This window comes from Symsagittifera roscoffensis, chromosome 3, assembly GCF_963678635.1.
Source record: "Symsagittifera roscoffensis chromosome 3, txSymRosc1.1, whole genome shotgun sequence".
Classification (NCBI taxonomy): domain Eukaryota; kingdom Metazoa; phylum Xenacoelomorpha; order Acoela; family Convolutidae; genus Symsagittifera; species Symsagittifera roscoffensis.
In genome coordinates, this window is record NC_087064.1 from 27,714,984 (window position 1) to 27,741,346 (window position 26,363).

General features: G+C 33.2%; 2 protein-coding genes across 3 annotated transcripts in view; one reads left to right on the forward strand and one right to left on the reverse strand.

Annotated features, from left to right (window-relative positions):
* LOC134841199 (long-chain-fatty-acid--CoA ligase 4-like) overlaps window positions 1-26,363 on the forward strand; it is a 454,776-nt gene that overhangs the window by 319,109 nt on the left and 109,304 nt on the right. The gene's annotated exons all lie outside the window — the stretch shown is intronic.
* Window positions 1-26,363, reverse strand: LOC134842145 (prolyl 4-hydroxylase subunit alpha-2-like). Of its 2 annotated transcripts, none has more exons than XM_063858353.1 (7): window positions 26,095-26,363; window positions 15,124-15,421; window positions 14,477-14,751; window positions 13,721-13,961; window positions 7,903-7,999; window positions 1,494-1,674; window positions 1-635 (listed from the first exon to the last, which is right to left on the reverse strand). In XM_063858353.1, exons 2-7 carry the CDS (start codon window positions 15,360-15,362, stop codon window positions 436-438), a joined length of 1,233 nt encoding a protein of 410 aa, XP_063714423.1. In that variant the 5' UTR covers window positions 15,363-15,421; window positions 26,095-26,363; the 3' UTR covers window positions 1-435. The 2 variants fall into 2 exon arrangements, with proteins under 2 accessions (XP_063714423.1, XP_063714422.1); XM_063858352.1 differs by having other exon boundaries at window positions 15,124-15,429.

The following is a 26,363-nucleotide window of genomic DNA, read 5'->3' on the forward strand; positions in this document are numbered from 1 at the left end:
TAAAGTCGAGCTATAAAATGCCATAAGGAAGATATTACAAATGATATCACATAATTATAGTCCCATAACTTTGGAATAAAAAATGATTGGTATTCCAGTGATACATAATATTTCTGCTATAATGCTGAAACATCATATTCAATTTACAGCGCAGATGAAACCACTGAATATTACTTTTGACATCATGGTGCCAATAATTCCTCACATTTTGAAAATGGAACCATTTACTGACATGCAAATTAACATAAGTCTGAAAAATACATTTTCTAAAGATCCTTATCGAAGCTATCATCTCATAGGCAGTTTCTATAAGTATAGTTTTCAAATTTAATACTATAAATTGGTATATGACGATTTGTCGCTTCAAATAAGTTCAACGAATTGTCGCTTTGCACCCTATATACGATTGCGATAATTTTTTGTTGCCCATATAAATCAGTATCTGCACAATGACTTTGGCAGTTTGGCAATAGAGTTTGGACTCCTCCCACATGGATAAGTCAAGAACTGTGGATTGTATCGGATCCACTTGTTGCCTATATGCTTCGCGCCCAGCAGGACAGGGCAACCCCCGTGAAGTGTTAAGGTAAGAGGTTCACCAGCAAGGCTAATGTCGAACCAAAACAAAGCACTACCTGAAACAATGTCAGATAAGTTTAGCAGTATCTGCTTCTTCCCCCTACTGTGGTTATAATATCATAAATACTGGTCTGGGAGATAATTACCATAAATACCATAAATACTGATCTGGCAAAAATGTTTTTTTTTTCAAATTAGTGTCGTTTTTTTCCAGGTTGTGCTAAAAAAGATCTGAACGAAAAAATAGATCTTAGGCATATTTGAGAATCATATAAAATAGGTCAATTGGAAAACTGGTTTTGAAGAAAAATGACAAGAGACACGAAAAAAAAATTCAAAACATTATTATTAAAGTTATTTGCGGAATCTTTTTGATTTTTCGAGTTTTTGATTCCTAAAAAACTCCAAGAACTACCTTTATTTGAGTAAAACACAGTAGCGGCTTTAAGGGGGCGCGGGCGGCGGATGCCCCCTCAGGGATTCGACCCCCTGCTGACCCAAAGGGTTTGTACTATTTTGAGATATCCATTTTTGGCTCACGGACCTTAAAATTTGTTTAAGAGAGCCTTCGGCGCCAATCTACACTAATTTTAAGGGAGTGCGCGCCCAAAAAAAAACCGATTTTTTGGTCGAAATTTTCCAAAAAGTGCCTAAAAACGCCTTTTTTTCTACCTGTTTTCTACCAAAAAAAAAAGGTCGACAAAATTTTCAAAATTTTTTTGAAAATCCGCCCCCTCTCGAGAAATTCTTAGATGCATATAAATACATAATAACTATTGTACTAACACTAAACTTGTAATCTTAACCTTTGATTTTTTATCCTTCCTTCTTCCAAGTATAAATTTATAAAGGACCAATTTAGGACTCATTTATATGGACAACACTAAGCAAATGCATATGATCATGTTGCTTACCTTTTGAAGGGAAGAAACTGAGGTCCAAATGAGGAAATGCTGTGGCTCCTCCCAGTGGCAAATCTGACAGGTAGACCATGAAGGTCGCATACCTCTGTCCCAAGTGCGCCAATTGGTCTGCGTATTCGGGCAGGTAGTCGTGATGTAAGTTGTAGTGGCCTCCGATTCCATAGGATGCAGCCTCGAAAAAAATATCAATTGAATAATTGAGATGTTTGCTTAACAGGTAGTAAAATCCCCCATCTCAGCAGATTCTACGCTTATAACTTTTTTTGAAAAAAAAAAACTTTTTTTGTCCACAGATTATTAAGTCAATCTATATAAATTGTTTGCGAACTTTCATCGAAAAAGTCTCTTCACACATGTTACGATTTTGTTGAAATTTCTGAAGTTGTGATCCGAGCAGTAGATACAAAAACCGAAAAAAAGGGTTAAGACGAGAAAGTGATGGTCTACGTTTCTTTTGATTTAAAGTCATTTTAATTAAACAAAGAGAAAAAAATATATATTTAGTTCAGTGACCGTTTATTAGTTTTGATTTCAGCGCCACTATTTTGATTTTCAGAAAAAAACCTTTTCATCTGATTTTTTAGCGCAAATGTAGAACCGAATCGAAATTTCGCCTTGTTCAATTTTAGATGTCAAATAATAAATGGATAAACAGTTCCTCTTTTAGAACAGTTGATAAGTCATCCCGGCAAACATGGACCAATAGAGCTCAGTTTTGAGATCAAATTTTTAGAAACTGGGCTCAAATATTGTCCCTAGAACTACTTGTACTTGTAACGTTTGATCTACTTGTACCAAAGTTATATTAGGCCAATTCTTAGAAATGTGAATGATGAGCCCACATTTTAGAAAAAAAGGTCTGTCAGTCCAGTCTTATAAAAAAAGTGAGCTCGTCAGATGTTTTTCCAAATGTTGGTTTGAATCAGTACCATTTCTAACCAATAGCTCATTCAGAGAAATAGTTGGGAAAATTTAACCCAAAATTGAGCTTTGGCTCATTCGTCTCTTTTCACTGAAATTTAGGCTCATTCAGCTTGTCTTCCTTGAAAAGTGGGCTAATAAACAAACCTCATGGAAATAAGCAACTAAAGTGGGGATCAACTTTGTCCCGTGCTTGCAAAGAAACACAGAAACCGGAAGTAGTGGCATAGAGCAGTTTAATTAAATTACAGTCAAAATTCTTGTCAATTACTTTTGAAGGAAAAACTATTCTTGCTTCAAAATTTTTTTGATGATACATTTAAAAAATCTAAATTTTATGATAAACTGCTCGATTGCGAGTATCGTATAAAACATAACCATTGAGAATTCAAAGATGCTATAAATTATGTAACTAATGGCAATTAAAAAACAAATCTGACTCTCAGATTTCTTTTTATCATTGTCATTTTAGTTACATAATTCAAAAAAGTTCAAAAAGGCTCAAGTTTGAATATTTTTTTCTGTGAACCAGAGACATCATTCTTAAAACTTTTTGCTTCAGACCTACTCAAGACTGATGGGGCTTCATTTTGATGGATCAAATGAATCAACTTGACGTTCATCTGTGGTACCTGATGAATTTCCGTGAACATAAATACTCAAAAATTCAAACTTTCTACACCCTGTGCAATTTAGTTTCTAACGTTTCTCTTCATAGTGAAAATTTTCAAATGCTAAGTCTTAAGTCGTATTCATAAATTACAAAGTTCATCTATAAAAAAAAACGATTTTGTACTAATCGTTTAAGGTTTTGATTGTTTAATTTAATGATTAAATACGTTTAATATGTTACCTTTTCGCGTATAACGCCGTTTAGTTTTTAATCTCACAACTTTATACCTCAGAAAACTTATGCATGGAATATCAATTTATATAATGTTTCTAAATCTTAAAGAATCATTGAGCTTACGAGTATTTTTCTTCCGATACAAAATGACCGGTTTAAGTTTTTTCTTATTCAAATTATTTCAAACATCCCAGCATTGGGGTTTTAGAGTTTGAAGAAACAGTAAAATCAAAAAACCAGAAAAATCAAACAGTCAGGGGGTGAGCAGATAGCATCGAAAGGTTGCTACTATTGTAATTAATGCAATAAAAATAGTTCTAAGTGTTCAAGCAAGTTTGCTTTAATCAAAATTTTGCCCAGTTTTTTTGTCTGAAAAAAGTTAATTGGAACAAGGCTAGCCGATTACTGTGCAGTTAGCACAGAATGCTCCGACCACAGCCTTAGAAAAGTACAAAAACATTTTTTTTTTCAAATGACTGTCGATTTTTTCCGCATGGTGTAATGAAAAGATCTGAACAAAAAAAGAGCTTAGGCATATTTTACAGTAATAGTTAAAAAGCCATTCGGATAAAAGTTTTTGAAAAAATTGAACAATAAAACGAAAAAAAAATGTTAAAAAAATTAATAAAAATTTTTTAAAAAGTGTGTGCAGAAAATTTTGAAGTTTTTTAGCTTTGCTTAAAAAATGGCGCTGAAAAACCTTTTTTTCATTTGAGTACAACTAAGTTTTCAAGGCTTAAAGTAAGCTTAAATAAACTGTTGAAAGCCTGCATGCTCACACCATAGTAGTGACAAATTAGACCAAAAATCAAAAATTTCACACGTGTTTTTCTCAACACTGATAAAAAAATTTTGAATACTTTGAGTAGCACGAAAGAGCTCTGATATGACATATCACTAGACCATTCCGATAACTATTTGTGATACCTGATTTTGCGTAGAAAACAAAAAAAAAGTGCAACACACCTGAATACAATGTTCTTCCCCATTTTTCAATTTGTCGGAACAATTAGCACTCAATTAGATATATAAACCTGAAAAATTTTAAATTTTCCTACTGAAACTGAAACCAGCAATTTTTAAAAAATATTTTCAATTCCTTCTGACACGTTTTTCTCGACAACAAGACATTTTCCTACAAATTTAAAGATCACGACTATAAGAGCTACAGTCACGGGACAAGTTTCTGGCAAATTTTAACTCTCAAGCGAGGAAATGAACAAAATTTTCCATGTTACTACTGTTATCATAACAATTAATACATAAGTAGGGTTGAAATTTTGACAAATGGTGGAGTTTGTCTTATTGAAGGATTGCTGAATAAAAATTAACCAATTTAAAAACCGCAAAAACTTATTTCCAACAAATCGTGTGGGCATTTTTCTGAACCGCGTCAGATAGGTGTTCTTAATGCCAATTTATCACCGTAAACGAGGAAAACAGCTTAAAAACTTTAAAAAACAAAAGTTCTCAGCTAGACCCTCATATAGTTTTGAGGGCTTTCATTTATCTCTAATTAGCTCAAGTAGAAACAAAAGAACTGTTCAGAACACTTTTTTTCAGCGTCTGGTCGCTTTCAATCTGTCCTTGCGTATCTAACTTAGAGGTCAAATTCATCATAGCAATTTTACATTCCCTGGCTTCACGTTGTTATAAATTACCATTGTATACATGATACTGCTTTGCGTCTTACATCAACCTTTTATATCTTGCTCAAATTATTTTTTTTTATCTTGCACCAGTTTTTTTTATCTTGCGCGCCATTTTTTTTCATCTACTCTGTCTTGATTTGTCTCTTCTAGCATTGTTTTTGTGTTGTCGTCGTTTTTCGGGTCGAGGTCGCGCTCAAAAACCGCTCAAGATTTGAACTGTTTGAGCTGTTTTCATGCAAGATTTGAGCGGTTTGGGCATTTTTTTTGGAAAAACCGCTCAAACTGCTCAGTTCTTGCTTTAAGAAACCGCTCAAAAGCCGCTTATTTTTTGGAGTGGTATTTGAACGGTTTTTCAAGCAAGATTTGAGCAGTTTTCGAGCGGTTTATTAAAGACAACAGCGAGTAAAACCATCAAAAAGCCTAAAAAGGCAATATGACACTACCCGGGTCGAGGTTGTGGTTTTATGATCAGACGGTCGCCACCAAGTTTTGATATTTCCAGACTGTTGCGACAAAAATTTAATATTTTCAGACCGCCGCGACCAAAATTTGGTATTTCCGAAATTTGCGGACCGAGGCAATGTGTCCGCGACCGGCGGGACCAAAGGAAAGTTAACCACGACCGGCGCGACCAAAAGAAAAATAACTGCGACCGGCACGAACAAAAGAATTTTAGTCGCGGCGGTCGAAACATCAGTCGCAACGGTCAAAAATTAGTCGCAGTGGTCAAAAAATTAGTCGCGGTGGTCGAAAAATTAGTCGCGGTGGTCGAAAAATTAGTCGCGATGGTCGAAAAATTAGTCGCGGTGGTCGAAAAATTAGTCGCGGCGTCGAAAAATTAGTCGCGACGGTCGAACAATTAGTCGAGGCATGGTCGAAAAATTAGTCGCAGTGGTCAAAAAATTAGTCGCGGTGGTCGAAAAATTAGTCGCGGCGGTCGAAAAATTAGTCGCGGAGGTCAAAAAATTAGTCTCGGCTGTCAAAAAATTAGTCGCGGCTGTCGACAAATTAGTCGCGGCATGGTCAAAAGTCAAGCGCGGTGGTCGAAAAATTAGTCGCGGCTGTCAAAAAATTTGTTGCAGTGGTCAAAAAATTAGTCCCCTCGGTCAAAAAATTAGTCGCGGCAATTTAGTCGCGGCGGTCGAAATATTAGTTGCGGCTTTCAAAAAATTAGTTGCAGTGGTCAATAAAAACAGCTGCAAACTTTACAAAAACAAATGTTTTGAGCTAGACCCCCATATAGTTCTTGAGGGGTTTCTTTTATCTCTAATTAGCTCAAGTAGAAATAAAACAACTGTTTAGAACACGTTTTTTTTCGGTGGCTGGTCGCTTTCAATCTGTCCTCGCTGATCAGACTAAGAGTTTAAACTCCATAGCCATCTCCAATTCCCTGGACTCTCGTGGTTATAATTTACGATTGTATAAATGATACTGCTTCGCATCTTACATCAAGTTTTTATATCTTGCTGCATCGTTTTTTTATCTTGCGCCTTTTTTTATCTTGCGCTCCATGTAGTTTTTCATCTACCGTGTTTACGTTTTGGAACCAGATCTAAACTAGTATTTATCATTGGTTATTATTATGATATTTTATCTCTATAAAATATTAAATACTAACCAATCATACTCCATCAAACTAACAACCTATTTATTTGTAAAGTGTTGAAACTATTTGTAGTTTCAACATCAGAGCAATTTGAATTGAACTTAGAATACAGTTGTTCTCATTCTGGAACTAACTCGCATAAACCGGTGTACACTAGATCTATTGAGACTATGAGATATGTCTACTACTTCCAGATTCTTCTCTATTGCCATTTACAAAAAGCTGCGTCTTCTAATTCATATGCTTTTACCTTCAGTACCCATAGTCTACCAATAATCGCATTTGTTTCTTCGAGTGGAATGAAGTAGAGTGATGTCCTTTTTTCAGATTGAAGAAAAGCTTTTTTAGCGTCTATGTATTCTACTTTTCGTGTGCAATCATGCTATCGCGAGATAAAAATCGTCTTTGATATTCGATGAGCGTTGCTCTAAGCCTTCCTTCTCATCGCCTATGATGGTCAACCAACTTTGGGCTCTCATGGTCCGTCTTCCGATAATTTATTTTTATCAACCCAACGCTGATGGCTTCTGTAGATTTTTGGGGGACCCTATAGGTCTTACCGCCTTGTTATTCGACCATCCTGTACCAATCGATGACACCACGACAACTTTTAAATTCACTAGCTGAGTCAAATGTGTTGTTGCAATTAATTTGGGGTTCCTTGATTGTACCGGCTGGCCAAATCTTTTCATTTTGTGTTCATTGCATTTCAGTCTTTGGTTTATTTGTTAGATTTTAAGGTTATGTTATCCTTTTTGTGATTAGAGGTTCATATGATGTCCTTGCAGGGGTGGATCCAGGATTTTTTCAAGGGAATGCGGACTTTCCAACTTTTTTCGAAGTTTTGTCGACTTTTTTTTTCAAGCCGGCCAAATTGATTTTCCGAGCGCTCCCAGAAAACTTTTAAAACTTTATTTTGACTAACTTGATTGCACCGCAAAGCAAAATTGTGAACAAACAGGTCAAAATTGCAATTTTTGGGCATTTTTGGAAATATTAGATCAAAAACTCTTTGGTTGTTGAGGGGGTCGATTCAACCCCAAATTTTTAATCTTTTCGATTATACTTCTATTTCAATTCTATCCATCAATATGTCAGTATTAAACCGATAGTTGTAAAAAAAACGGCAGAAACATGGATTAAATTGGCTTGCACTTCTATGTCCCGTGACTGCATAATAGGATTTAATATTCGATTCATTTAATGTTTCCCTTTAATTGCTAATTTTGCAGAAAAAAAAACACTAGAACATAATTCTTTTTCAACCCGGGCGTTGGTGTTGCTCAAATACCCTCAGACACCGATAAGCCTCCGAAAAGAACAATTTTGGGCAACTGAAATATGTTTTCAGTTGCGTCACTGGCGCAAATATACCTGCCACTTTTCAACATCCTCTGGACTCATCTGCATTCCAGTAGCATAGCCCACTCTTCTACTGAACATATCCACGACTGATGAGTCGTCGCCAAGCCTAAAACAAAACTCCATTGCTTATTTTCCGACAACTATGGCGTAATTTGTGTTTTCCCCGAGTTTCGAAAGCAAAACTGAAGAAAAGCACCTTGGGTTTCTTCTAGTCGCTTACTGTGGATTCAAGAAAAATTATTTGGCTATCCAGACGCGAAAACCCCAATGAGCTGAACAAATAGCCTGTCCTTTACACTACTCGACTCTTTTCACAACATATATAGTCAAATATTAAGCTACAAAAATTATTTTCATCAGCTGCTTTAACAGCTGCACACTTATTAGTTTAAAAACTTTGAAATATTGAACGAAAAACTAATTTACTATGATTAGAGTAAAATTTTACTACCTTCTTGCAACGTGCAAGGGGTAAAAGATTACATTTTTTTTATATTTTAAAATTTCCTCTAACAAAATGAACAAAAAAATTTACATTTCTGCCGTTTTCTCTGCAGCTACTTGTTTAATGAATGACTCAGGGTTTTTGGCTTTTAAAATAAAGCTCGTGTGCTGAAAGTGTTCGGGATACCAAAGAAGTCGCGTAATCAGCAAAAGGTGTTTAACTTTTTGGACATATGAGTATAAGCTGGAAAACTAGGGATTTCATCTAAGTTCTTGTGATACTCTTTAACATAACATATAATAATTCTAACTGTTAGAATCAAAGCAAATTTAACTTGATAGTGATTTGGTACCGTAACGTCGGTAAACCTCATGGAAAAAAAACATGCACGCTGATAATTGCTGCTTAAATTCAAATAGAATTGTAAGCTGTCGATAGTTGACACTTTGATTTGAACTTGAAAGTTAGGCCGACCAGTAAGATTCAAAATACTGCATGAAAAAGGTCATTTTTTGCTAAAATTGAACACGATCTTGAAAATGTTCTTGCCAACTAAAAACTAACAACTTAAATGAAAAATCGGAACTAAACTAATTGGATCCAACCGATTGGATCAAAAACCTAATCCGCTGAATTTAAATGAAACATCGAAGAGAACCCGATTGGATCAAAGACCTAATCTAAGCTTTTAGTCTTTAGACTTCCGAAAAAAAACAGAAAATTTATGCTGGGGTGATTTTTTAATTAGTCCACTGTCAGCAAATGAACAAATAGTTTTTAACAAAAAAAACAATTAACCTTTTGAACATATCGACTCATTGAAACCAACAGTAGAAAAGTATTTTACCTCCAACTTTTTGCGTTCTGGGAATTATAAAAACTGGCCGTGCTATGGACTAATTTATTAGCTTTATGAGGATTTCATTCATAAGGCTGAAAACGTAACGCAATGTCTATATACGCGGCGGATTATCCCGCATTAAACAATCGTTCTCAATTAAAACAGGGCTAGTTAGTTTGTCATAAAAATTTTAAACAACTTGAATTTTCTCACTTGATTCTTGATATTGTCCAACATTTATAGTTTCTTAATGTTTTTTCCCATATACTAATTGATATGGGTTAGGGGGCAGTCGGAACTGGACCAAGTTAAAATTCGCCCCGCAAAAACATTTAGGAAGACTATGTTAACTTTGTTTTGAGGTCGAATTTTTTAGATTCCTAATTAGACACAGCGCCTAATTAATTTGTTTTAAATTTATTTTTTTTTGAAATCATTTTTGCGCTGGCGTGGAAGACTTTAACTTGGTCTATTTGGGGAGAGGATATTAACTTGATCCGTCGGAATATTCAAAAGCTAGTCAAGACAATGGGTTTCTCTATGTTTCCAGGCGGCTACGTGGAGACGTTTTTACACAAAAAAATATTGGCACGCAAAAATTCAATTCAAAATAAATACAAAAAACAGTTAAACAAACTTTTACCTTAAGAGCGCCATAGCGCAAAAGAAATGCAAATCATTCTTTTTTTCGTAAACATATGTAATTTTCTGCCCATTTTCCGTTCAGGACCTGGTACTTTTTCTTTTTTAAATTAACCGGACAAAACGAGCTAAATTTCAAATTTGAAACGCGTTTTTCTCAAATTGGGTTGAGTTTAAGTGAAAATTTATGAAGACAAAACTTGCTTAAAATTATAGCAGAAATAATATGATGTAATTTTTTTTGCGAAATTCGGGCCCAAAATTATACCCCCAAAATGGGTCATTTTGGCTTTTTTTAGTTAATCAAAAATTGCGCCAAAAAATACCCAGTCGACCACAGACATAATTATATTAAAGTGAGCTCCCTACGTAGCCCAACAAACTTTAACAAGGGTTTATTCTCCAAAACATTGTATAAGTTAATTAATTTTTGTTTGATAGGCAAAAAAAGGTCGTTTTTACTATGAAAAATACCAACTATTTATGTAAAAACAATTTTTAAACGATTTGCAAATTTTTTTGGATAATATACACTTGTTAAAGTTTGTTGGGCTATGTAAGCAGCTCACTTTAATATAATTATGTCTGTGATCGACCGGGTATTTTTGGCGTAATTTTTGATTAACTAAGAAAAGCCAAAATGACCCATTTTTGGGGTAAAATTTTTGGCACGAATTTCGTAAAACAAATTACAATATATTAATTCTGCTAAAATTTTAAATACGTTTTGTCTTCATAAGTTTTCACCTAAATTCAACCCAATTTGAGAAAAACGGGTTTTAAATTTCAAGTTTAACGCGTTTTGTCCGGTTAATTTAAATCAGCACTGTAGGTGCCCAATCGTGGCGTTAGAGAAATTGAGTTTTCGAACGGAGGTGTCTTTGCTTATACTGGAATGCGATTATTTTAGCATAGCCCACTCTTCTACTGAACATATCCACGACTGATGAGTCGTCGCCAAGCCTAAAACAAAACTCCATTGCTTATTTTCCGACAACTATGGCGTAATTTGTGTTTTCCCCGAGTTTCGAAAGCAAAACTGAAGAAAAGCACCTTGGGTTTCTTCTAGTCGCTTACTGTGGATTCAAGAAAAATTATTTGGCTATCCAGACGCGAAAACCCCAATGAGCTGAACAAATAGCCTGTCCTTTACACTACTCGACTCTTTTCACAACATATATAGTCAAATATTAAGCTACAAAAATTATTTTCATCAGCTGCTTTAACAGCTGCACACTTATTAGTTTAAAAACTTTGAAATATTGAACGAAAAACTAATTTACTATGATTAGAGTAAAATTTTACTACCTTCTTGCAACGTGCAAGGGGTAAAAGATTACATTTTTTTTATATTTTAAAATTTCCTCTAACAAAATGAACAAAAAAATTTACATTTCTGCCGTTTTCTCTGCAGCTACTTGTTTAATGAATGACTCAGGGTTTTTGGCTTTTAAAATAAAGCTCGTGTGCTGAAAGTGTTCGGGATACCAAAGAAGTCGCGTAATCAGCAAAAGGTGTTTAACTTTTTGGACATATGAGTATAAGCTGGAAAACTAGGGATTTCATCTAAGTTCTTGTGATACTCTTTAACATAACATATAATAATTCTAACTGTTAGAATCAAAGCAAATTTAACTTGATAGTGATTTGGTACCGTAACGTCGGTAAACCTCATGGAAAAAAAACATGCACGCTGATAATTGCTGCTTAAATTCAAATAGAATTGTAAGCTGTCGATAGTTGACACTTTGATTTGAACTTGAAAGTTAGGCCGACCAGTAAGATTCAAAATACTGCATGAAAAAGGTCATTTTTTGCTAAAATTGAACACGATCTTGAAAATGTTCTTGCCAACTAAAAACTAACAACTTAAATGAAAAATCGGAACTAAACTAATTGGATCCAACCGATTGGATCAAAAACCTAATCCGCTGAATTTAAATGAAACATCGAAGAGAACCCGATTGGATCAAAGACCTAATCTAAGCTTTTAGTCTTTAGACTTTCGAAAAAAAACAGAAAATTTATGCTGGGGTGATTTTTTAATTAGTCCACTGTCAGCAAATGAACAAATAGTTTTTAACAAAAAAAACAATTAACCTTTTGAACATATCGACTCATTGAAACCAACAGTAGAAAAGTATTTTACCTCCAACTTTTTGCGTTCTGGGAATTATAAAAACTGGCCGTGCTATGGACTAATTTATTAGCTTTATGAGGATTTCATTCATAAGGCTGAAAACGTAACGCAATGTCTATATACGCGGCGGATTATCCCGCATTAAACAATCGTTCTCAATTAAAACAGGGCTAGTTAGTTTGTCATAAAAATTTTAAACAACTTGAATTTTCTCACTTGATTCTTGATATTGTCCAACATTTATAGTTTCTTAATGTTTTTTCCCATATACTAATTGATATGGGTTAGGGGGCAGTCGGAACTGGACCAAGTTAAAATTCGCCCCGCAAAAACATTTAGGAAGACTATGTTAACTTTGTTTTGAGGTCGAATTTTTTAGATTCCTAATTAGACACAGCGCCTAATTAATTTGTTTTAAATTTATTTTTTTTTGAAATCATTTTTGCGCTGGCGTGGAAGACTTTAACTTGGTCTATTTGGGGAGAGGATATTAACTTGATCCGTCGGAATATTCAAAAGCTAGTCAAGACAATGGGTTTCTCTATGTTTCCAGGCGGCTACGTGGAGACGTTTTTACACAAAAAAATATTGGCACGCAAAAATTCAATTCAAAATAAATACAAAAAACAGTTAAACAAACTTTTACCTTAAGAGCGCCATAGCGCAAAAGAAATGCAAATCATTCTTTTTTTCGTAAACATATGTAATTTTCTGCCCATTTTCCGTTCAGGACCTGGTACTTTTTCTTTTTTAAATTAACCGGACAAAACGAGCTAAATTTCAAATTTGAAACGCGTTTTTCTCAAATTGGGTTGAGTTTAAGTGAAAATTTATGAAGACAAAACTTGCTTAAAATTATAGCAGAAATAATATGATGTAATTTTTTTTGCGAAATTCGGGCCCAAAATTATACCCCCAAAATGGGTCATTTTGGCTTTTTTTAGTTAATCAAAAATTGCGCCAAAAAATACCCAGTCGACCACAGACATAATTATATTAAAGTGAGCTCCCTACGTAGCCCAACAAACTTTAACAAGGGTTTATTCTCCAAAACATTGTATAAGTTAATTAATTTTTGTTTGATAGGCAAAAAAAGGTCGTTTTTACTATGAAAAATACCAACTATTTATGTAAAAACAATTTTTAAACGATTTGCAAATTTTTTTGGATAATATACACTTGTTAAAGTTTGTTGGGCTATGTAAGCAGCTCACTTTAATATAATTATGTCTGTGATCGACCGGGTATTTTTGGCGTAATTTTTGATTAACTAAGAAAAGCCAAAATGACCCATTTTTGGGGTAAAATTTTTGGCACGAATTTCGTAAAACAAATTACAATATATTAATTCTGCTAAAATTTTAAATACGTTTTGTCTTCATAAGTTTTCACCTAAATTCAACCCAATTTGAGAAAAACGGGTTTTAAATTTCAAGTTTAACGCGTTTTGTCCGGTTAATTTAAATCAGCACTGTAGGTGCCCAATCGTGGCGTTAGAGAAATTGAGTTTTCGAACGGAGGTGTCTTTGCTTATACTGGAATGCGATTATTTGAAGTCTGGCTGTATGCTATTCACTTAATTCGATTGTATGAATTTCCAATTTTTTCTTCTTTTTCAAAGTTAATGAACAATTTGAGTGCTAAAACTATCGGTATTTGAAAAAGGTTAAATAATTGTAGGGTTATCTTATGCGGGTAACGTAACGCGTGTTTAAAGAGGGTGACATCTTCTAAAAATCATTCGTTTCTCAATTCTTACCAGCTGTTAGTTCCCACCCTTCTCTCGCTCACTGTGATTTTTTCACGCGGGTCAGAAGCGACGGTACTTCTTTTCTGAATTGCGGCTCCAGTTGCCCAAATGTGATCACATTCTTGAGATGTATACACTTCGTGAAACTGATAGATGGGAGGATTCACTGATATCTGCTCAGTTTTGATCGGTTGAAGTATCTGAGACGGGTGAATGGCGTTCAGGGAGCAAGCAGCTCTCTTCTTCCTTCCTAGGTTTTCAGCAAAAGTTGAAAAAAAAATCAACATCAAAAAACAGAAAAGCACAGAACAGATAATCAACTTTTGATGAGTTAACTTTGCAAATAAAAAAGATTAATTAAATGTAAAAAGTATACTATACCGATTTGATTTTTCTTTTATCTCCTTCACCGTTACAACTTTTGCTTAGGGAAACGTTTAAGAAAGAGTTTAGTAAAACTTTTTCACCGATAAAAAGCTATTCTTGGATTAAATTTAGAATTTCAGCGCTCCATTCCGTAAAATTTCACTTTTATTTAGTTTGAATTCGAAACTCCATCTAAATACTGAGGGTCAAACCAGAGGTTTTTTTTATTTTTACCATAACTGTAGAGTTCGATTGTTTCGCACCATTCGCAAGAATCAAGGTAAAAATTAGCACTTAATTTTAAAAGCATTCATTTTCAACTGCATACAGCTTCTTGAAACTGTTTTAACCGTCTTACAACATTCACCGATTTTCATTTAAGAGCAATTATTCACCTACCTTTTGGATAATTGTACGATTTGGTATTGCACGCTTTTTGGTAACGTGCAGTTGAGTCGTCTTTCAAAATACAGTAGCTTTCGCCAGCGCCAGTTGAGCAAATTGTGGCGGCGCACTTCTTCTGCGACGGTGGGTTTCTTGTCAAAAGCCGGCCGTCTTCGATCACATTCATTTTAAGTTGAATCATTGCCTTACTCCAGTTATAAGCCCCACAGGTGTCGCCCTGTTCTACCGCTTTCAGTACAATATCATTCGCTTGTTTCTCAACCAGTGCTCTGGAGAAAAAATACAGTGTACTTAGAAAATGGACGCTAAGACTTTTTTGTGATTTACTTTTGCGAGGTGCCCTACAAGAAATCACAAGTGGCTATGAATTTTATATGGCTCATTAAAAAAATCGCTTCTCTATGATTTTCACATAACCTTTTTAAACCCGTACCCAATAACAATGAAGATTTGACATTGGAATTTAGTTGCCGAACTTGAGATGAATTTGATATTCGTTAACTATTTTTGTGAAACTTTGAAAAACAACAGGTTCACTATCAAGCATCGATTTCGCGATGCAAGGGAAAAAAGTTCAGTGGACTAAAAAATGTCTGATTCTTAACTCGAATTTGCATATATAAAAATAAGCCGATTATTACCTGATGGCCGTATAGTTACTAATTTTCCCCCGAATGACATCAATAGCGTCTAAATGGTAGAATTCCTGAACTCTCAAAATAGCTAATTCTGCGTTTCTAAGGTCTTTCTCTGAGACTTGTGCAGATTTAATTTCGCCAGACAAAGCTACAAGGTCGAAGTTTTCGTCGTAAGGAGATTTCATGCCTACTTTGATCAAGTCGTTCGCTATGTAGGCCCAGTCATGGAAAAATTTCCACATGAGGAGGAACTGGTTCAAAGGATTGTTAATGATGTCATCCGATATTGATTCTCTCGTGACTAGAACACTGAAAAAATGAACGAAAACATGAGAAAAAAGGGCATCGAAATGAAACTTTCAGTTGACATCAAGGTTGGTTCAATGCAGCTGTCTTCATAAAATCATAATTTCCAAGCTTTTTTCAGGGTAATGTTTTTGTTACTACTTAATACATCAATTTTTGGCCGACCGAGCCAAAACTTTTTCAATTAGCGTTTTTTTAAGCAATATAAACGTAAGTTAAGGCGGGTCAAATACTTCAAAACATTGCTTAAAATGCCATTATTACCCTAATGGCCATTCTAGTTTTTGCTGTGCACGAAAAATGAAACATGTTGATGTGAACAAGAAAGCAGAAAGGACTTCGAAGTTTAAAAAACATGCCTTCCCCACCTAAAAAATCTCGCACATGATAAAGCATCAATAGCGCCTGCGCCTGTTAGAAAGTTTCTGCCATCTTAAACTTCTGCCAAAAAACTCCCATCAAATTTTTTTGAATTGTTGTTATAAATTTTATATCTCCAAAAAATCTTATGTCTCCAAAAAATTTTATGTCTCCAGAGTGATTTTCATCTCCAGGCTGATATCAGTTTTCTAATACTTACTGAAAAATCTTGAAATAAACGTATAGAGCAAAACTTAACAAGGATAGCCAGTTACTGTGTAAGAAGCACAAGATGTTCCTACCATAGTCTTATAAAAATAACAACAAATTTTTCAAATTATTGTCGCTTTTTTTTTTCTACGTGGTGTGATGAAATGAACTGAGCAAAAAACTGAGGATTAGATCTATTCGACAGCCTACTCGAACTTAAAAATGAAAATCAATTTTCGTTAAAAAATTAGTAGAAGAACGAAAAAAATTCGAGAGTTTTTGCAGTTTTTTGAATTTTGAAAAATTTGATTCCAAAAAATCGCTAAAATACTCAGCGTAAACTAACGATACTCATGTGAAATTAAGTTTTTACATTTAAAATTAATCTAAAGTAAGCTTTTAAGCAATTAAAGTAAGACTGCGTGATCGCTTTATTCGCAAGAAATAAGAGGAAAAATCAAAAATTTCATACCGGTTTTTCTCGACCCTGGGAAAACTTTTTTGTAATTTTTGAAAATGGTTTCTATCTGGTTCGCTACTGTAAGGGCTTTACTTTGATATATCACTCAACCCAGTCCGATCATTATTTGTAGTACCTGATTTTGCGTGGAAAACAAAAAAAAACTAAAACTGACCCAAATACAAAGTTCCTCCCCATTTTAATGGTCGGAACAACAATTTATATAGCCCTTACGCATCAGAATATGAATATAAAAACAGAGCTGAAATTGTTTCTCCCAATTTTTGATTTTGATTCGAACTTTTATTTTGAGTTTTTGATTCAAGTTTTTTAATTTGAAAAGAATGCTGTGAATTTTTACAATAGGTTTCTGATGTAAACTTTTTTTGTTCGTACCTTCAGTATCCGTACTCAGTATCCGTACACTCAGTATCCGTAGACACAGTATCCGTACTCAATATCCGTACACTCAATATCCGTACTACATTCATTATCCGTACTTTTAAGTGTTGCAGCAAATTTGTTTACTCCCCCACACTCACTATCCGTTTTAGTACAACTGATATGAGTCAAAACCGGGTTGATATATCTTCACTCAGTTCAATGCGTTAATTGAAACTGTAATTAACCCAAAACTGACAAATTAGCGAATTTCAAACACTACTACTGTTCGGAAAATTTGTCACATAGTTATATTTTTCTTTCAAACTTTGAACTCGGTTTGCCAATTTTTTTTGTGTGTGACATTGAAATTTGAAATAAAAACAACACACTGGGCGCATATGTTCCTGCCTATTTATGCAAAAGTCAGATTAAAAACTGATCAATTATAGCAACTTAGAAAAAAGCAATCGTACATTTATTTCAGACGATAATTTCAATCGATTCGAACCTCAACTGTTTTTGAAGGTGTTCATAATGGTATTCAAATTTCGGTAAAGCTAACAGTTTCACTTTTCAATTTAGCGAACTTCCATTAATTTTGTTTTACATGAACGCCCTTGTGGTTTAACATGTATTTTAAGTTGGATAACGGGGCAAACTTAATAACTGCTTTCTAAAATATCGAAGTAGCAATCGCCCGGGTGGACCTCTGCAGCAGGAAAATGCAAGTCATACAATTGCACAAACGGAGCTAATGAAAAAACGCTAGTGATACAATTTCATACTTTTGTATGACTAGCTTTTTGTATGACTATCTCTTTTTCTCAGATTGCGTTTTATTCTACATCAACAAAAACAATATCGACTAAAACTGAGGATATCCAAAACTAATGCCCTAAACATAATGGTATCAAAACTGATTTTGGATGCAAAATAGAGAAATTGTAGAAATTATGCTATGAAAATTGATTTTCAAGGTAAAAAATTTGAGAAAAACTATTTTATATCATTCAAAAGGTATTGTTGTTTGTCCTCAAAACATGTTTCGTACAAATTTATCAACAGATTTGTTTTCAAATGTTTCTTTAGTTGATAAACCATCCCACAAAATCTGTTCAACTTAATTTTATTCTCGCTTTCATGTCTCTCTTTGCCTAATTTTAATCAATATAAATGAAGAGATATCTAAAACCACTTAGCCGCTCGATAATTTCTTTTTCAGTTTTTTTTTGAATTTTTAATGATTTTATTTTTTGAAAAGAACATAATTTTTTTGCCTGTGTTTAAAATTAATTGATTCTCAACTAATCAAGTTGTGACACCATTCAGAGCTTTTCAATGATTTTGCGCTTTTGTTTTTTCTCTACTATAGCGTGTACTGCAGTTTTATCAGCGTACAAAACTAATTTTGACTGGTCATTGTTACAGTCAAAATCATTGATGAAGAGAATGAATAACAGAGAACTTAACCAACTGTGTGGTAGTTTTATTTCGATTTACAAAAGCGTAGTGAGCTTTATTTAACAAATAAGATTTATAATTTTATACACTGGTCCTGGTAACCCATTAGAGTGACATTTTTTCAACAGAAAAACTATGGTTTACAGTATCAAAAGCTTTGAGCAAGTCGAATAATGTGCATTGTGATTCATTTGAAAGAATATCCCCTGGTAACGAATTACTTCAATCAACGAAACTATTGCATCAATTGTTTCAAATTTGCTGTTTTGTTATAGGAATTTGATGTTTTGTCAGACGTTTTGTTTAAGCCTGTTGCATGAAGCTCTCTCTACCATTTTTCTTAATACCGGCGGTAAGGATGTTGGTCGATGGTTTGTTTGATAGTTTTTTTGTCATCTTTATAGATGGGCATTACTTTTGCTGTTTTACGCAATCTGTGAAAATGTGCGTATCAAATACTTTTTAGATTAACTTGGTTAGGTCTAAAAAAATTGGTAAGCTTCTTTTTAGAAAGATGTTGGTCAAATCTTGGTTAGAAATTATAAGAGTTCGTTTTTTGCTGATTGACTGATCTTTTTCACAAAATTAGCTTCATGTTTATGCTTTTCTCGAGCTTTTGTTGAAATGACCTGACACAATTTCGTCTATGTAAAGCCTGCTTGGCACCTGCATTTTTTGTTTGATTCGTTATCCAGTGTTCAATTTTTTGTTTTACTGGCAAGAACTTTATCAAGTTAGCATGCAGTGCCTCAATAAGTTTCAGAAAACTTTGTCTTTTTTGTCATCGGCAATTCCATTTTCCAAATATTTCAAACCAATTTTACAACTTGTACCATATTATTATACTTATATTAAATAAAATCACTCGCCAATCTACAGTTTCCCCAGTATAGCATTGCTCCTTATAGTGATTGTTGTTTTGCATATCTTGTTTGATTTGAGAAAAACACATCGGGGCAGGTCTTTTTTGCTGTTTCTCTTGTTGCTTTTAAGATGCTCCTTAGTTCCACGCTGTTTGCGGTGATTCAAATATTCACTTTTTATAGCAAACTAAGAAAAACTAAGAACTAAAAACGTGTTCACTAGGACAGAACCCTTTATATTTAGGATTGAACCACGTCTCATATCTCTATCGCAAAAGCAAATCTAATTGTGAAAGGAATCGTAAAAGTTTATTTTGAGGAAAACAAACAATTGGATTATAAAGTCGAGACATCACATTTCCGTCAAATAAAAATACTTGATGAATCACAAGCCTGCGGAATTATTGTTCCGACTTTCGATACGAAAGTAACGGAATATTTGTGCTCGGGGTGGGTTTTTTTTTTCTTCAGACAAATTTCGACTTTTTAACTAGCCATTTTTGACGGAATTTTTTTATATCATTCAAAAGGTATTGTTGCCCTGAGCTCAAATTTGAAAAAATATTTCACCTGTGATCATTTTTCGTAAAGTTATGGGGGTTTAAAGATTGCCATTTTGGCCAATTTGGGACAATTAACGCGCGATATATTTCGCGCTATTAACGCGTAAGCGGAGAGTTAATCCGTCCTAAAATTGTTCCAAATTGGTTGAAAGAAGCTTATTTGCCATAATAGATTTGTTACAAGGAGCTAAATTTATCTTTTCGTACTTTAAATGGCGTGTGGGGGGGGGATGATTTTCATAAAAAATTTCAAATTAAAAAAAAAAAATTTATTTTTTTTACATAAAATTTTTTTAATGTTATTACTGCTCCATAAAACTTTAAAAGGCAGTCGGAACATTCAGGGCCTCGCCCTGATACGAGCAATCTTGTTTTCTTTTAGGTTCTACTTTGGCAGGAAGACAAAAAGAGACACAGTTCAACCACCACCGGAGAAATCACAGGCTCGCGGAATAGATCCTCTTTAAAAAGTAAACTTAAAAACTTATGACAAGTTTGACTTGAGAACAAGGATTAAACAAGATTCTTTTATTTTCATTTCATCAGAAAAACCGTTTTACATATCGTTTCAGTGTCCATTTCAATGGCTTGAGTCTTTTCAAAAAATAATTCTTTTACAGAAAGCAAAAAACGAAAACAATCCGCACGCATTCGATTATTTGAGTTCAGTAACAAATTTTAGTTGTTTAACTTTGGCAATGACGTCTTCTGCTCTAACGAGAAACAGCTCGCCTCGGAACTTCAATTTTCATTTCGTATTCATTGGTTAGCCTTTCAAAAAAGAAAGTAGCTTTTTGATTTATTGGGTTTATAAATTCCAATTTTGAAGTTGCCGCCGGCTGTGATACACCGTATCCTTATCAGCCGACGAACATGCAAATCACATCGGTTCAAATCTTCTCTTCATATTTACCAGGTAAACTATGGCACACCCTTATCATGTTGAAATTTAATTGAGCCAAATATTTTTTTTAAAAGAAAAAGAGCAATGTTTTTTTTTGTGTGTTTTCACCCACTCTACGAACATCGAACGGCGGATTTCGTGTAATGAGCGAAACTTGGTCTTTCGTGTAACACTTTTGGTCTCCCAGTCTTTCATTGATGTCAAGTTGATTTTCTTCCAAGTGTTTCACCCTCGTTTTCATTGATTTAGTTTCCATTTTAAGTTTAGAAACTTCCTCCATTAATTTGCTCACCTCTTCATTGTTGTTTTTTTTTTTTAAATTGATATCATGCGTTACTGCCTCATGTTGCAGAAGACTCCACTTAATTAATTTCGATTGAGTCGAACCAAAGCCAGCATCCATGACAATAATTTTAAAGAAGAAAAGTTAACTTAAGAGTAACTTGGGATGAAACCTGATAAATAAATTGCTCAAGTATATCAAATCTAAGGATCCAAGGATATATTTAATTGAAAATGTATTTATACTGGAATCAGGACAATTTGTTGTTCTAGAATATCTTCTATTTCATTGATATCGTTTTTAAAACGATAGAATTTTGATGCCTAAATGTTTTTTTAAACGGCAGAAATATGCATTTGAAATGATTCTCTTCTTTTCTTGCAACCTGAAATGAGTGTTTTTAAAGTGAAACAATAGGAGTTTCAAAAGCAAAATCTAAAAATCTAAAAATCTAAAATCTAAAAACGTTTTTTTTATTTCTTTCCTGGAAAAATGATTCTTCAATATTGTTTTTGTTTATTTTTGTACATTTAGAGTTTTTGTTGTTGCGTATTACATCGTGGAATTTGTTTGATGTCATGCGGGGAATTTTGGCGAAATTAAGTTTGGGCCTGAGATTGACAAAACCGACGTGTTGTTCAAAGTGTGGGTAAGTGCGCTCTAATTTTGGTCGATTTGATAAAAAGGTTCTTTTAAAACGAACAAAATAATGTTCGGCTGTGTTTTACGCAAGCTTGTTCACTTCTGTTTGATTTTTTGACTTTATCTCGATATTGATCTCAACTACTTTTTGGCTTCCCGCAACCAATTTCAAGCGTTATAATTCGATTATTTTAAGATTTTATTTCCAGTTTTACCAAAATTGAGATAAAAATCAATCCTAATCAATTAATAATCAATTGAAATTTCATTTTTTGAAGTCAAAGTTTAATCATTTATAAAACATTTTAATCGATTACAATCGGTTACTAATTTATCTAATTTTCGATAAAATTATAATCGAATATAATTTTCTAAAAGCTTACATTTACACAAATTTCTATTTTGTTTGTTTTGCACAAATAATCCATTATGATTGATTATAATCAGTACAATCTTTTTTGTTTGACGATTTTGTTTTCATGCAAGCATTTGAATTGCTTAAATTTTATGCTTTCGTAGACGTTGGCTCATGTAAAAAATGAGAAAAATAATTTTAAACTTTTCAAATCAAATCAAAATGACATTTTTCTGTTATTTCATTTTTTTAATACATTTGTTTCATGATGCATATTTTAAATTTTTTTAACCATAAGGTTTTAATTTTATGATGTGATTGAACATTTTTTTTTTCACTTACCACGGGAACCTTTCAGCTAATGTCAAAGGATCATCATGAAACTTTAGTTTTGTGACAAAAATTCGTGTTAAGATAAACCTAAGTGTGACAGAACATCTCACTTTGAGAGATGTTGTTACTGACAGAACAACAACAACTTATAAGATAAAGTTGAAAAATACCTTCAGGGTGACAGATTTAGGTTGAAAAAATGTTATAATTGATTATATTCAATTATAATCGATTATATGAGATAACAATCCCTTGGAAAAAATCACAATTATAATCGATTATGAATCCTTTGGACTTCTATTTTTGATAATTATACTCAACTATAATATTCGAGAAACCAACAAAATAATCCATTATAATCGCTTACTTAAGCCTGAATTTGGATGCGGGTTTGTTTTGTTTGTTTTCTACTTTCTTTTCACTTTGCATTTGACTATTTACTGGTCAAAAGAGCGACTAAGAAAATCAATGGCAAAAACTTATTCGTTTTCAAAAACAAATAAGGTTAGCAATTATTGTGCAGTAGCACAGAATGTTCAGACTATAATTGTTAAATAGTTTCTGTTTTTTTTTTCAGACTAAAAAGAAAATTTTGAAAATTGATTTTCTCGATACTAGGACAAGTTTTTGAAAAATCTAATTTCATTTAAATCACGCCTAGAAGGTTTCATTATGATATATAACTCAACACATTCCAATGATTATGTGTGGTACCTCAATTATTGTGGAAAACAAAAAGATTTTAAAATGTAAAAACAAAATAAACTGATCTGAATACAAAGCTTTCTCCGTATTTAAAAGGTCGGAACACTAATAAATCCTTTGGACTGAAACTAAATCAGTTTTTCATAGCATCAATTTCTGTGGCTAGAAACTCTCGAAGTTTAAAGATATCCCTATTATTCTAAACTTCGAGAATTTGATAGAACATTTTTGCTTGGGCTGAATTTTTTCTACAGTAAAAAATTTGACTTTTCAATTAGCAGCTTTTGACGGATAGTTTTTGTAGATTTGAACATTTTTTTCGGAAGCTTGTTTTTTTTTCGGAAGCTTGTGCTCTATTATTGTAGAAATGAGGTTAGAACTACTTTGACTACTATAAATCAAAATGGTTGGTTAATGGATTAATGCGCAAAGTACTTCCTTCTGAATAAATCTAATCAGCCAATTATATCAATCCAAATTGAATTGAGGAAACAAAACTTCTCAGACAAAGAAGTAATCAGATACAGAAATTATTTGATTTTCTACTATACATAGCGCGTGGGGTGATAATATAAGAAATAAAATTTTCACTTTCTTCAATAATTTAAACCGAGTTTTTCCTTTAAAATGATTTTAATTACAATAGTTGGATTTATATTTTGGTATTCTTTTTCCTGTTTTTTTTAAGGTAAAACAAACTTTCAATCATATTGATCTCTTTTTTTTAACGTAAGTGTTTATATTGTTTGTTGCATCTTACTTTGTTTGATCAACTGTGGCTTTTTATCGAGATTTAAAAGGTCGCGCCGGTAATCCATTCCTACGACCCTAGACTTAGACTTACACATTTATAAGTTTATGCGCAGACTTATACCACTTTCCACATTTTGGTTTTTTTGTCTAGACTTCTGCAAAACAGTTCGCATTTTTTGCGATTAAAATCTGGTCGTGACTGTTTAATTGGGGTCTCAAATTGACAATGCCGTGAACTTCAATAACATTGGCCAGTAAAAGTTCAACAGTTTTTTTTCGATTCGAAACAACAAAGCTATTTTCAAATGAGTATCAAACATTTTCAGCTGTGTTCGAGGCAAAGTAGTTCACTTTTTTGTTTGAATTTTGAGTTTTATTATACCTTTACAATGATCTCAACTAATTTTTGGCCATATTGTATAGGTGATCTATAATCTTGTTTTATTTTTGATTTATTATGATTCAAAAAAAGTAACTATGGAAAGTACTGGCAACTGCTTTTGAATTGAAAAATTCAATGTTTCATAGCATCACTTTTTATGGCTAAAAAAAATAAAATAAATTTTATTGTTGCGATAAAATTTTTTAAAGAGCAAGACCAAATGTTTATGCCGTGGTAGTTTTTTTCTCGTAATTTTTCGATTTTTTAATCAGCATTTATCGACAAAAATTATCAAACAGTTTAACAAAATTATTGTTGAGGCCTCAAAAATCAAAAAAACATTCATTTGTGGGATGATTAACGCGCAATTTATTCCGTTTTAATAAAGAGTAATCAGCTATTTCTATCAATCCACATTGAATTAAGGTAAAAAACTACGGTAGAATTAAGGTTTTAAACATAGCACGTGCTGCGATAAATTTGAGATTTTTTTTTAAATTTTGTATTATATTTTAAGGAACTTATATTTTAACAAGATTTTGATTAATATTAGAAATTGTTTTTTTTTACTTCGTTGACTTCATCTTTTTTAAAGAAAAACGAATCTCATTTTCTTACATTAGGAATCTTCATTGTTGCACTTTACTTCGTGAACATTGTTTGTGGTCATGATTGGACTTTAGCGAGACTTCAAAAATCGCACAATTTTTCCATTCCTGCGACTTTTAATCTAGACCCCTGATAGATTTTTGCAATCTAAATAGCCTTTTTTGCCCTTTAACCACGGTCGCGACTATTTGTTTCGTATCTCATGTTGACTGCGCCGTGATCTTCAACTCTGGACAAAAGATGATAGCCTCAACTTGACGATTCGTTAAGTGCTCTCTGATTTTTCTTTGGATTGAAACGGTAAGTATATTTTTTATTGAGTGAAAATATGTTCGACTGTGTTTGACGGAAGCTTGTTCTCTGTTTTGGTTTGTCGTTCGACTACATCTTTACACTAATTTAACAATTTTTTGCTTTATTTTGTTTGTGCCTTACTATCTTTTTAACTGTATTTGACTTTTTAGTGATCAAAAAGAGCAACTACGAAAATTATTAGCAAAAATCTTTTCCGTTTTCAATTAGAAATATTGATTGCCTTTGAGCTGGAAAAAAAATCAATCGATAATAGCATCACTTTTCTGGCTAGAAGTTTTTAAATTTGAAAGCTTCATTTTTTCCGACATTCAAAGAAATGAACTGAGTATTTGTGCTCAAGGTGATTTTGTTTCTCCATTAAAATTTTGATTCTTAAATCAGCATTTTTGTGACACTTTTTAAGCAGTGTAAAAATATTGTTGCTTAAACTTAAAATTTAGAAAAAAAAGTAACTTTCACATGTTTGCAAAGTAATAATGGGGCTAAATTTGGGACTAAGCGTAATTAGCTAAATCTATTATTCGAGTTTGATATACGGAAAGAGGTTTTCTCTTAATAGCATATCATCAGACGCTAAATTTGTTTGTTTGTTTTTTTACTAAACATAGCATGATACAATTAAACTACAACAGTTTCCTTCCTTGTGAAAATTTTTACCGCGTTTTTTTCTTCAAAAAGTTTTTGTTGACCTTTGAGGATAGTCGGACCCCATTGAAAGATTTGCCCTGATACGAGTACTCTTGTTTTTGTGTAGAACGCTTTTGACTTCCTGTTCAATCATATTTAATCTTGTAATCAAGTTTGTTTGAAAGGCTGTTTTCACAGAACAGATCTACTCGGGTGGTAGAAAAAATGGAGCAATATTTATACATTTATGACCAATAGTTTCTTCTGATGCTTGATTTGAGTTGCAGCCGATCCGAATCAAGAACAAAAATTAGATTTCGAATTTTAATTTTTTAAAGAGTTCATTTCCGGAGTTTAAAACTTCTCCAAATTGGATTGACATGTTAAAAGGAATGATTATAACTAGATACCCAACTAGTATCTAAACATTAACTCAACCAACAAGAAAACGGTACTTACTCCGCCAAAATTGTGCGAGCCCTCGGAAGATCTTTCTTCAGTGCAGGGTACTCTTTCATAAGGTCCTTCAATTTATTTGTAAAGGTGATTTCTTTTTCAAACAGAATTTGCAACTCATAACTGGACGTGTAATAATTGGATGCAAAAACACATGGGAGAATTAGAATTAAAATGAAAATGGAAAAATTGGCAAGGACAGCCATTTTCAACGGAAAATCTTCACAGTGCAAAAAATTTACAACACAAGTGCAAAAATCAAATATTATGGT

Excerpts from the sequence above, each read along its gene's own strand:
- LOC134842145 (XM_063858352.1), bottom strand. The coding sequence starts at position 26,297 with ATGGCTGTCCTTGCCAATTTTTCCATTTTCATTTTAATTCTAATTCTC. Across the intron at positions 14,752-15,123 it reads AGTAACTATACGGCCATCAG|AGCACTGGTTGAGAAACAAG; the intron begins GTAATAATCGGC and ends TTTTTTCTCCAG. Across the intron at positions 13,962-14,476 it reads ATCGTACAATTATCCAAAAG|GAAGGAAGAAGAGAGCTGCT; the intron begins GTAGGTGAATAA and ends CTGAAAACCTAG.